The 13,618-nt window shown below is 31.1% G+C and overlaps 1 protein-coding gene across 1 annotated transcript; it reads left to right on the top strand.

Annotated features, from left to right (window-relative positions):
- The first annotated feature begins 6,250 nt into the window (after positions 1 to 6,250).
- Positions 6,251 to 13,282, top strand: LOC123545075 (homeobox protein OTX-like). Its single transcript, XM_045331353.2, has 3 exons — positions 6,251 to 6,911; positions 10,467 to 10,672; positions 12,557 to 13,282. The coding sequence occupies exons 1-3, from the start codon at positions 6,494 to 6,496 to the stop codon at positions 12,905 to 12,907; spliced, it is 975 nt and encodes a 324-aa protein (XP_045187288.2). The 5' UTR covers positions 6,251 to 6,493; the 3' UTR covers positions 12,908 to 13,282.
- The last annotated feature ends 336 nt before the right edge of the window (positions 13,283 to 13,618 follow it).

The raw sequence follows: 13,618 nt of genomic DNA, 5'->3' as shown, positions 1-13,618 counted from the left end.
AGGTTACTTTGTTTTGTGGGGATTGATAATAAATTTTAAAACAATCAAAGGGGCAATGTGCATGAAGCACTGTCCTATAGTGATCTATATTTGTATAAGATTTCATTAAGAACCTTAAATGGATTATTTTGTTATGTAGAAATTGATTGATTGTCAAAGAAAGGACTGTAACTCTGAAGTTACTGAAGTGATCCTGACAAACGTTGCGCGTGCATCACTGCACAATTGTGTTTCATGAAGATCCATCAATAGGTTACTTAAATACAGTCAAAATTCCCTACCTTTTACAAAATCAATGGAAAAACTCTGCTTTTACTTAGTCAATGGGGATAATACTTCATATGAGCAAAGGCCATATGCTAAATAATAATTTTATGAGGTTTGAAGACTAGCTACATTTTTTTAATTATAAGCATTTTCAATTTTGGACACACGAAAGCACGTCCGTAGGAACGGGCGGACGGACGAACAGCCGGACAGACAACGTGAAACCAATATCCCTGCATCTTCGACGGGGGATAAAAGATAATAGGTGGTCTGTTGGACCATCTTTTTACACATTTAAGAAGAAGTAATGGTAAGCATTAAACACTTATTTCACAGATTAATCCGTGACTTTAATTTTAGTGCTGCCAAGTATTTATTGCACGATTATCATCATCATCATCATTATCATCATCATCATAATTTATTTCTTCTTCTTCTTCTGTTTCCTTCTTGTTTTCTGTTCGCTTATTTTTGACAGAGTTAACTTACTCAGTGAAAGTTGAATTTTAACGAAGTCATTTACCAGTGAGTCATAGCTTTTCTTATGGGCTTTAACAAATGATAAAAATACATGACGTAGCGCTACTTGAACGATGCCTGTCAGCAAATGAGATAAAGTTATCATCTACTAATTGAAAACTTTGTTTTTAGGTTTTCAACAAGAATTTTACCACTTAACAACAAAAGATAGACACTTTAAATAGCTTATATAAAAGTTGTAGGTCATTAACTGCCGTCCTCCGGGGCTGTGTGTTATCTTGCGTCCCATTGTTTTATGTTTGAAATGAAATTGGAGACAAAAGTATAAATTATTCTTAAGATGTAAAGTGGAGGGAACAAGAATCTTAAAACAATTGATTTCTAATCTCCCTAAACTTCATCGGGTGTACATTTTGCAAACGATTTGCATCTTGAAAACCCTTTTAACTTTCAAATAGATTTTAGTCAAAATAGTTAGACTGAAAATGTTATGTTTACCATTTCATTTGTTTTAGCAAAATTGTTATTCATTCTACACTTATTTGCTTTAATTCAATGTTTGCCTTTGATATTTTATTATCTCTTTCGATAATTTCTTTTATTACTTGAATATGTAAAAACAAACCATTTCACTTGATTGCTGTAATGGTACTGAAGTACACCGGCTATGAATGAAAAATTACCCTGTTACCAATAGGCTGCCCAGTCCAGGAGTCGTGGGTTCGAGCCCCCCTGGGGTCACGGCCTTGACTTCTCATATGTCACCAGTACTGGTTTTTTCCAGAATGCGGACTCGAGAGTGGTTCCAATAAGCTTGAAGCTTTCATCAAAATCGAACTAAAACAAATTAGTATATACTATAATAGGGGCTTCTATTATACAAGCAATGACTTGTCAGTTCAGACCACCTCCGTTAAAAGTCTTTTCGTTATATATATATAACATATATATATATGTTTATCATAAATGAGCGTCACTAAGACTTGGTGTAAGTATGATTTTCAAGTTACTTGAGATCGGTTTGACATACAAAATGAAGATTGTATGTTTAGAGAATCACTTTAAGCGACCAAGAAAAAACATTTTAACCAAATACTTTACTATGCAAATTAAGTTCAAGTTAGCAAATTCACGTTGTCAATAATTGTAATTTACGTGTCACACATGCTTGATGACGTGTGCTAGTATAGGGGTGATAGGGTTCAACAAAATAAACGTCAAATAAAGAACAAAAACTGTTACATTGAAGTTTGTGATCCCCTGGCTCTTGACAGTTTTTGTCCACCGAGATGTGTACATTTTGTTCACATTAAGCCAACATTCCCTATAATGTGCTATAGATCTGTGCGGATTTTTGACTAACTCCTCTAATACCAAATAAACACTCAATAATGATCTTGAGCCGAAAAATAAACTTCTATTCTTTACAACAATTAAATAAGGTAAGTTTAAACTGCGTCCTTGGATTTTGTTTGCGGTACCAACCATTATTCGCTTTCTCTCACATTCGAGATAAATGTACTCTAAAGAAAGTTTACTTTACAGTTTTGCACCAAATAGCAAAATAATGAAAACTTAATGGATTCCTTTTCATTTCCTATTTGTTAAATCCCTCGGATTTAGACATTGTTGGTTTAATTTCCGGACGGATTGAGATACAAGATTATGAGTTTTTAAACAAAATCGACTTATCTCTCGGTCCAGTTTTTTCTGATATTGTTATATGATACGATTGTATGCTTCTAAGAAGTTGTCAAAAAATGGGGGAAAGATAATAACGCATCAGCGATATTTTCAGTGTTTAAGTAGATTAAATAGTAGCAAATATATAAATATTGTGTCAGTTACAGAAATCTGGGAGTGTCCCTTGGGTATCCTGGGACATGACAGGAAAATATTGACAACAGTTTGTACTTGATCCCCATTTCTGTGAAAATATTGATACTGATCTGTTACTTCTAGAATATCATTGACTTCTCTAGCTGTCTGTTACATAACCCATAAGTACGAAAACATGATTCGGCAAAAAGGACTGTTCATATACATTACACCGCATATTTAACACATTGCAACGTGTGTTTACAGAGCATAAAACATATATACGTCTTTCAAAAATCCCTAAAAAATAAAACGAAACGAATAGTCTTACTCTTAAACTATACTTTAGACAAACCGTTTGAAAGTCCAAAATTTTCCAGTCACTTATTATGAAAGTACATGTTTTAATAATTTACCCATATTTTGATTGCAAATAAAAATGGAATTCGTGAAACATACAAATTACATTGTCTTCAAGAATAAGATATAAAAGAGGGTCTTATATATTTCTGCTATAATAAAAAAAATATATATATAATTGTAACTTCTTTTAAAGTAGTATTATACGTGGTCTCCCTGATACTTTATTGCTAATGTATGTTTCTTTTAATTCTAAATATATGTTCTTTTAAAGGTTTGACACTTCTTTGTGCGACGAGGAGACTTTAATAAAGAGATGCAGAACAACAGACTTTGTTTGTATACTGAAGAAAGAAAGGCCATAAGAATTTATATGCGTGAAATATTAGCAATATGGTATAACTTTTCATATGATTAAAACACATTATGAGAATAACTATTCAATCATTTTGTATCCTTTCAAATGTGTACCGAACTGAATAAAGAACATATATTTACAGCGGTCTTAAAAGAACTGCTTTGGGTACCAGTTACTCACAGAGTGGACTTTATCAAGATCTATTGAAACTAACTTTGCACTGGAAATCAAACTTTACTTTTGTATATTGTTCGTTATAATATCTAGTATAATATAATAATTAATTTCAAATATAGTCAAACCTGATTTTAGCTAACTTCCTCTGGTAATTTTAATGCTGATATTTTTAATATATTTTTGTGTTGTATTGCGCGTCCATATCCTTCTGTGATATGTAGTTTGTACAGTGCTTTTGAACGTTTATTTTATAGATGAAAAGAGCGCTATAAAAATCTGGTAAATAATAATAAAGTAAGATTTTTTTTAATATACTATATACATCATTTGAGCACTACTGTGGGGAATATTTCATCAAGGTAAGACAAAACTACGGCGACACGAGTTCTCTTTGAGAACATTTGAATAAAAAAATATATATATACTTTGGTTAGAAATGCTTTGTAATGTTGAATTTATCTATGAAAATATTTAACATAAACAAAATCTGTATAATTCTCTGCATGATTTTTGGTAATCTAACAGTCTGAAAGAAATGCCCAAATATTATTTTAAATACTTAAAAGAAAAATTACAAATAATACCTGTGTTTTTTCAAGTGCGTTGTTCTATTGTTTCCCTTTTTACGAAAATAGGATTATTTCCGTCGAGGTTTGATTATATCAATCTAGAATAAAGAATATATGATACAAAAAATAAACATCGCCATTAGCGGACTCTGTGATCTTAAACAAATCCCCAAAAATCTTTAATACTTTAATGGAATACTCGTATTTTCAACATTAATGTTTTGAATTACTTATAATTGGATAAGGACGTTTCCCGCATTAACAGATTATTTCCTGAACCACATTTTTTTCATGTTTATTATTATGCAATTAAGAACCAGAACCAGCGAATTTCCATGAAGCTTGTGTTAAGGTTTTACAAATATTTGTTTAATTTAATGCTTTTTCTAATGCATTTATTTACTACATATGTATGTACCAAAATGAGAAAAAATGCGCATTCTTGACTTTTTCAAATGTCTTTTGTATACATATTGCGCCATGTGAAAATAATGCCCAATATGTAAAAGCGCTGGTTTAGTTTTATCCGCCTTTTTAAGGGGAAGTTAAGGCATTTTTAACAATGTTTCAGAATAACAGGCATATTGACATATACTTTCGGTAATTAACACATGTAAAAAGGATACATATACCCGAGATATCACATAAATATGAATAATAATAGAAATATGTGTTTTAAATATGTTAAAGTGTTTTAAGAAGCAACAACATCTGTATTTTTTTCCATTTCTTATCTACGTCATTTCAGTCTTGTACATACTCTTCCCGGCAATCTTTGTTTTAATATTAGCATGTAGTGCTTTTTTATAGATATTATTATTTTTTCAAAGGTTTAATAACATTTTAAGGGAGAACCCTAGCCAGTAATGAAACACAAACACTTATTTTCATTCTTTTTTTTTTTTTTTCTTTTTTATAAGAAGCAACTGAGGTTATGACTAATGTGTACAGTAGTATATTGTTTTAACTGTGTTATATTGTCGCAAGTTAGTGTTTTAATATTTGCAGATTAATTGTCTTTTCCTGCGTGTCCTGTCTGTTTTGCAGATGGCGCTTATAAATTGATATTATATGACTTTGAATTTTTTTGTTGTATACGTGATGAGACATTCATAAAAAAAACTCCACTTATAGTTGTCAGTAGTCTGTGTTTAGTTTCTGTGAAGGTTATTTTAATAATTTTTGAAAATCAACATACTTAAACTTTCAACATATATTCCCTTGGTGGAACGGAAATATTCAGAAAAAAAGATCAACTTTTGTTTATGTTTGGCCAATAAACTTTTCACTTCATATTGTATACCAGAAGGATTGTCCTTTGTGATAAACATTTAACTCTATGGCATCATTTTCTATTTCTAGTACTGGTAACGCAAATAAAAATGTTGATTTTCATAAATTCCTTTTAGAACTTCCAGAAGTATCAAACAGTAGAAAGTCCCTTGAAATTCATTAGCAGATTTTCCCTGATAATTCTGTAACATGTTTTTATATTACATGCTTAATTGCAATTAAGTTTATTTACATTTTCAATTAACACAGCATCACATCACGCGCTTTGTATCACCTATGTAACTTTATATTTTTAAACACGGTGCAATTAAATTCAGCTGAACAAAAAGATTGCCTGAGATCTGATATTAATCTCTAATATGAAACAACATTAAACATACTTTGCATGGAAAAAAATGATTGTAACAAATATTTAAATGGGCAATAAAGTTTAGATCCTGAGCACGTTTAAATATTTTACATAGATCCTCTATCTAAATAAGGCACCCTCGGGGAAATAGCCATTGTTTCTTTCTGTAATAATACAACACGTTTTCCATATTTTGTTGAAGTGTACAATTTATAATAACTCATCAATTTGAAAATGCCAATAAATAAATTGAATTAGTATGTAATTCTAACTTCTGACATATTCTATTATCAAAACAATATCAAATAATAGAAATAATATATAAAATCAGATAACACTTGATAGAATAAAAGTATTTTTCGCTTTAGGCGGAAACTCGAAATGTTCAACATTTTTCCAGTATAGTACCAACAGTAGTCTATTCTAGGCACGGTTCGCTGACATTGGGTGGAGCTTAACACCAGATTTGCATATAAAATTTTCTATTGGTTGAGCGCTCTGCCTATCCTGTCCTTTTATGGACAAAACACGGATTAATGTTTCATTTTCTTTACACTTTCTATCTAATATCGACAGATTATATGTAATTATAAAGATAGGGCGGATACTTGTCCCATTTAGTTGAATTAAATCGGAAAATTCGGATAGGCTGGTTTACAACAGTGTTTTGAACCATACTGAGAGGATAGTTTTAATTTGTTCTTCATTTTCTACGAAGTGAAATTGTTTTCAACATCAGTTTGTTACGCTGAGAAAATACTATTGAATGACTGGATTTTCTACTTGTATTTTCTAAATAACGTGCGTTAATACACAGGAACAATGATGCATCATCTGCCATTAAGTTTTTACTACACGCCGGAACAGCTTAAGTCCTTTTACAACTCGGAACAACTTAAATTGTTGTATGGAAGTGAACATCTTAAGGCAGCTTATGGACAAGAACAATTGAAAGCACTTTATAATCATGAACAGTTGAAGACTCTTTGCAACGCAGAGCAACAACTGAAGAGTCTGTGTAACCAGGAGCAGCTCAAGTCATTGCCAGGGAGTCCAGAGAGTATAAAACCCATGCCGACATCTCCACTACTGCCTGGGAGTCCACCATCAACATCTGGATCATCGCTGTTCTCAATAGACAATATACTGTCACAGAACCGTCCTCTGCTGGCGCACAGACCAACACCAACCTACCCTTACCCGTACCCTCCAATGCCACATCTAGCTCCAGAAATGTTTGGTAAGTTTTCTTGTTGTTTTCATGTTACTATATTTCTATGGGAGTCGGAAGCATTTAAAGTTAATTCACGTATACTTATGCAGAACCAAAAAAAAAGACATTTGCGAGTTTGCTTTCAAACTCCGCAAATAATAATAATAAAAGAAAATTGTCTTTAAACTGTGAAAAAAAATGATTTAAAATACACAATTTAGCTTTAAGTAATTTAATCATAACTGAGCCTGTGTCGTGCATCTTGAAGTATTCATTTATTTAAAACCGGTTTTGGTATTTGTAAACAAATGTAACTTTTTTCAATTCTTTTTGTAAATCATTTTGGTTTTGAAAGAGGAGGGCGAGTAGATGTCGTTTACATGGTGAACCAGCATAAAATCCGCATAAATACCATAAAAACACCTTAAATGGCCCAGACAACAATTGTATAAAATTATATGGTACTGTCTTTTTAAATCTAGTGGAAAATAAAACAACAAAAATATTGATGTTTGCATATACTTTTCAATATCTATTTGGAAGACAATTACTATTCTACTGCTGTAAATATACGAGAAATACTTCATAAAAACAGCAAACTTCATTTAAATAAATCTAATCCAGAATACGTTACAAAATTATGAATATCAAGAAGAAAAACTGGTTGATTTAGGAAACAGCGAATTTAAAAATAAGATTAGCTAAATGGAATTACACAGACGAATAGCTGATTTTTCAGTACTTCATATAAATATGTATCCCCCATTTTTCCAGTTTCATATAATTTATATAGAAAAACTTAAAGGTTATGTTAAGAAATATTCAGATGCGCTTGTTGTATTCTTAAATTAATTAAATTAGAAATATTTCAGTCTGATTACACTTTATATGAAAGAAGGGCGGATAAAGCTTTCTTTTGGTATATACACCAGAAAAAAATGCTTGCGAAATCGACCATAATTCATTTATCAATTTATCATAAAAGCAGATGTCTTCGCATCAAAATAAGATAATTCCTGCTCGTGTATGTTCTTTTTGAAAACATCGCCATACCTAACTGATGTCTTACAAAATCAGATAAAAGATAGTTCTATGATAAATGGTCCATAATGTCCTTTACAAATATTTTGAAAATATTCTTTTAACATTTTCCGCAAAAGTAAAGATTAGATTTGAAGTCTTGTAAGCAAGTGTCACGGTAAAGGCTTTAAACATGTGATTTTGCGACGATAAGTTATAAAAGTATGCACGTGAGCCCCTAGCTACTTCTGAAACAAATCGAGTCTGATTAAATCGTCAAATAGTGACTTTAAAACGTGCATGTTGATGTATCAATTTCAATGCTATCAAACTGTCCCCTCAAGCCTGCATAACATTCCCTACATTATTCGAGTTAACAATCATGTAACGTGCGGTGATGCTGTATCAACATCTTATATTTTTTTTACTAGATTAATATATTTTTTATTCAGTACGTGAAAAAAGACACTTTTCTTATTTCCGAAAATAGTCTTAAATATTCAAACCTAGTTTAAAACGCGATAGTAGGTAGAATATTAACATTTTGGTTACAAAGAAATTCTTGTGTTTTTCACTGATTTAAATTAAGATACGAATATTAGAACGTTTTACAATATCAGCTACTTCTTTTTGAGTTCCTTCCATCTGCATACAACAGTACAAAAAGATATGATACGTAGCATATTTCATATTTCAACTAAAATTTCATATATTCTCACACTGATAGTTTGGCCTGAAGATTTACCTACCGACTTTGATATGAAATACGATTTGAAGATGTGAAATTATTTTAATTACATGGACATTTTGTACTGAAGTAAACTTTTTTGGGAGCCGATTTTCAGATTTGAGTAGCGATAAGTCAAACCCGGTGACAGCCCACAAAATTCCCGCTCGTATTTCATGCCACTAAATTTAATACAAGTCTGTAATAAACTAGGAAAACTATTACCACAACAAAGGGATTAGCCGCACACATCTTTTGAATATCTAAATTAGCGAAGACTCTTCGTGGAGTCTGGGACTGGTGAGATGTTGTTCCTTGGGTTAACCTACATCTTCTTTTAAGAACGAAATAGTACAAACTGTATTAGTTTTAAAAAAAAAATGAATTATTCTGTTGACAAAAAAATTAAACAATTAAAAAAATTAGCTAGTTCGGTCAACCATTTGATCATCAATCATATCTTAATACACCATGGGACAACTATTATTATTATTACGCTTTAGCCGTTAATAAATGTACATTTTTTATTTACAAAGCAAAACGGAAATACGTTAATTATTTATATTCTGCTAATAATTCTTGAATTCATTAATGCTAAATACCTGTTTAGTAGTTTAATTATTGAACATTTTTTCGGGTTATATTTCAATTTCGAGCAATAAATATGAAAATTTTATTTTGTTTAGCGGAAAAGCTAAAGAAATAACATGCAGTCGCTCAGAATTTTCATTGCTCTTGCAATCAGATTTACTCCCGGAATTGACATCAATAATAGCGCTGATTTTAATGCGCATATTTTTCAATGAAATAACTGAGAAAAATAAAGTTTTCAAGATAAACAATCTAAAACAACCGACGGGAAAGTGGCCTGGCGCCTGTTTAGCAGATATCTTATTTTAATGCAATATTCTTAATTATTAATCCAATTTATTCGGTAAATTAACTATCAAAACAAATTTATATGATCGCTAGAAAATGTGCAAATCCCATTAAATATAACAACAGTAATAAGATGATCTTCCGGCGGCAAAACTTTGATGCTTTCACCGATTATCGTGATAATCTGCTTTATCCAATTAAGGCAGTTTTAATGTTTTAAAATCGAAACACAGAGAAAGTCACGTTTATTCCAATTTACAAATAAAGTTTTAAGCAAACTTAGCATTTATTTCTTTAATGGGTATTTTGTGTTATGTTGTTTTAGCTTAACATTCCGAAAGTCAGCGGGCTGTTTGATATCTTAAAAACGTGTTAAGCCGAACTTGAAGGTGTTTTAATCTCTGCCTGAAAAAACGTCTGAAGAGCTTAAGCAGTATTTCTTCGGGCTCCACTCAAATAATGATTGTAAAATCAGAACCCGCGAACTGGCAAATATTTTCTGTCTTTAAACTAATACAGTTGTTTGCCCAGAGTCTATAGATTAAAATAATATACCAAAGATGCGTCACGTAATTCCAGCCGAAGCTCTTCAACATCCCTTAAAAGTAAAAGTTACTACAGATTTAGGATAAAACTGAGCACGGTCAATGTACCTCTTCATGAAATGATTATAGAGAGAATAAAAACAAAAATGAAAGTTATAATTACAATGATACAAAAAGTAAAAATTTAATATAATATGCATGATGCTTATTACGAGTGATATGATAGTGATATGTTGATAATAGCACACTTTAAGATAATTATTTAAATTATTTTTGCTCTTTTTTCCACTTCGACTTCTTATTCTGACTTCTTCTTCTTATTATTATTATTATTATTATTTAAGAAAGCTCCTGACAGAGTATGGTCTTTTTTTCAAATCATACACAATAAACTTTTTTTTTCGCTTATAGCTGCAGCCTACCACCCCCTGCAAAGCTTTTTGAACCCTATGGATTTAATGAGAGCCGGTCAGAAACGGAAGCGACGCCACAGGACGATATTCACAGAGGAGCAGCTAGAAGAACTAGAAAACACGTTCAACAAGACGCATTACCCAGATGTTTTACTGAGAGAGGAACTTGCGATGAAGGTTGACCTGAAGGAGGAAAGAGTTGAGGTAAGCTCGCTTTTCTTTAATACTAAGTCTGGTCGTTTATCAATAAAATATTTTACCGAAATATTATTGAACGAATTATACCTTTGAAAATACGACAGTATACCTTTAGTCGCAAGAAAAGATTCATGTATTTTTTACCAGTATTATTATTATTATTTCTTCTTTTTTTTCACTGTTGAACACATCTTTCAAGTTATATTAAAATTGACTGATTACATATTTAGAGTGTTAAAGAAGCTACACCTATCAATCATAACCTTATAAATAACATTTAAGGGAATTAAATGCTGAACAGTCAAAAAATGTTCAACACAGACTCATTTGTTATTTGTCGTGAACTTTTTAAAATGTATGTGACAACAAAGCAGAAATAAAAAAAAATGAGAAAATACATATGCTCAGTTTAATCAGTAAATGACAATATGCGATACAGATAAATCTGTAAAAATCGCCTGCAAGCTGGTAACTAGTTAAAATATTTTGTATTATAATAATGACACATTGATACAAAATTGTGTATCAGCTGTGCTCAGTTTTAAACTGGTTATTTGTTTAAATGTGGTCTCCCCAAATTTTAGAATACAATTTTATAACGCATTTGCAATTAATGGCACTCCAAAAAAAAACACTAGAGAATATTTCTGACCATAATCAGATGTATTATTTTCAGTAAATAAAAAAAAAAATAAACCATCTGCAATATTGAGTGAAACATAAATGGACAAATAGATATCGATCAATGTGATATTTACTAATCGTCTGATGTACATAAATTTAAATGTAAATGAAATATAATACACATTTAATTTAAAGTAAAACGACTGCTGGCTGATATCGTATGAATACTATAAATAAATGAACACGTTTATTGTGGCGGTATTAATTGGCGTTTAAAGTTATACCTTGATTTTGTGCAGGATAATAAACCAATATGCCCTCGTATACTTTGTTTTCTCTCTTCACAAACATATTTAAGGTAATGAAAATTTCAACGCTTTACAAGGTGTTGTCCGTTTGAAATCCAGCTGTTGGCAAACTACTGTCATTTAATTTCATGGGATCAATTTGATTATAATCAGATTTTCTATGCGGGTAATTACAATTATTACAAATAAAAATAAAAATTTAACTTTCAAATTACCCATATGATATTTTATTGATGATAGAATAAAGCATTTTTCTACTTTTCGTGTTTTTACCGTGAGTCAATATGAAGAAAATTACAGTTAAATGACGATTTTTACAGCTCCATTGGGGTTCGCTAAGGACTTATCTTGCTACCTCATCTTTTACGTTTAAGAATGATACTTTTGTGGTTTAATGGTAGCTAATCATGTGTATAAACAATCATCCAGGCAGCTTCACGTATTACTTAATATTGTAACAATTTCAAATCCATACGGTGCGAATTATAAGGATGATACTTAAGTTTTATTACCCTTTTCAAAGGGTTTACCTATTTATTGGTGTATATATCACACATAACTCGCATTCTGACTCAGTTAATGACTTTCTGCGAAATTAGCAGTCTTTCATCCGTGGTCACTTTTAAAGATATTAAAACTAAACTAGAGTTATACATCTGTAAAATAAGCTGTGTACAAGTATTAAACCTAAATGAAAATAATGCCTTTTTTTAAAACGTTACAACCAAAAAAGGAATGTTATAAAAAACAACACCATTTTCTACAACAATTAACGATTAATATTTCATGAATAACAGAACCACATTTTATAAAAAAAAATATCAAATAGCTATAACAACATTACCCGTTTAGTGAAATGAGATTGTTGCCATCTTATACTTAGGTTCGTCATTTGTTTTACATTTATCGAATAATCACGTGTATATTGATTTTAAAGAAAAGTTTCCTTACATTTCAGGTCTGGTTCAAAAACAGACGAGCAAAATGGCGTAAAACGAAACGTGAGGAAGAAGCTGCCAGACGTTCTGATGATTTAAAAAGGAAAGCACAGCAGACGACAACTGAATCTTCCTTAAAAGACTCAAATGAGCGCCTATGTGTTGATGTTTGTGATGACAAAGAGTCTATGTCAGATAATGAGCTAAGAGCCGCATCAGAACTTTCTTACTCTTCTAAAGATAACAGAAATGACAGTTTTTGTGAAAGTGACGTTTCATGTCCATCTAGTCCAGTAGATATTACCTATAACACCGTTTCCGGTGATGAACAAGAACTGCCGCATGATAGGTCACGCGAGGGGTCATCATGACATTCTAGTTAAAGATGTTGATATTTATTTATTCTGCCATAAGAATATTAGTCAAATATCTTATTGGCTTTAAGTGACTAAATGTTACTCGGATCGTCAGACGAAGTTTTCAAGTGCTTAAACCTTCATGCAGTGGAGTCCTGAAAAAACTTTTACTCGATAAATCAAGTTGGAAGAGACCTGTTCATATAACGTTCAGTCGGCGGTTTGTGATATGTACATAAGAATATATAATATAGATTTTGCGGGTTGACATATGTGAATTTACAATTTATGCCTACATATGTAAAGTTTTCTTTTTATTATATTGTTTCCTTGAAAGACCTGACATAAAGTGGATATCTGCATAATACTCATTAAAATGTTTACATGAAACTTTTGTGTGTTTTTCATTATTTGTCTTTATATATTCCTTTTAGTTGTACAAAACCTGTCCTTTGTCATTTGCCAAAAAAAAATACGGACAGCAAAGATATGAAAACGAATGATAGGGAAAATTGATTGTTTTACACCAGTTCAAGAAATGCTCAAAATCCTCAATTTAGCATACTTATTCTATAGGGATAACATAACGTAACCTAAAAATTACTTAAATTAATTGAATTACACCAACAATGCTACGCATCATACAGACAAAAACTTTTATATAAAAGTTGTGCATCTTCTCCATTCAATTATTATTAATGTTTCATAAAATTCAAAACGCGTTAC

Source organism: Mercenaria mercenaria, chromosome 1 (assembly GCF_021730395.1).
Source record: "Mercenaria mercenaria strain notata chromosome 1, MADL_Memer_1, whole genome shotgun sequence".
Classification (NCBI taxonomy): domain Eukaryota; kingdom Metazoa; phylum Mollusca; class Bivalvia; order Venerida; family Veneridae; genus Mercenaria; species Mercenaria mercenaria.
Note: the sequence above shows the minus strand (reverse complement) of the source record. Positions and strands in the feature narration are given on the sequence as shown.

What these genes read in the sequence shown, in the direction of transcription:
- LOC123545075 (XM_045331353.2), top strand. Translation starts at nt 6,494, where the DNA reads ATGATGCATCATCTGCCATTAAGTTTTTACTACACGCCGGAACAGCTT. An exon ending in TCTAGCTCCAGAAATGTTTG is followed by an intron (nt 6,912 to 10,466) that starts GTAAGTTTTCTT and finishes TTTCGCTTATAG; the next exon opens with CTGCAGCCTACCACCCCCTG. An exon ending in TGAAGGAGGAAAGAGTTGAG is followed by an intron (nt 10,673 to 12,556) that starts GTAAGCTCGCTT and finishes CTTACATTTCAG; the next exon opens with GTCTGGTTCAAAAACAGACG.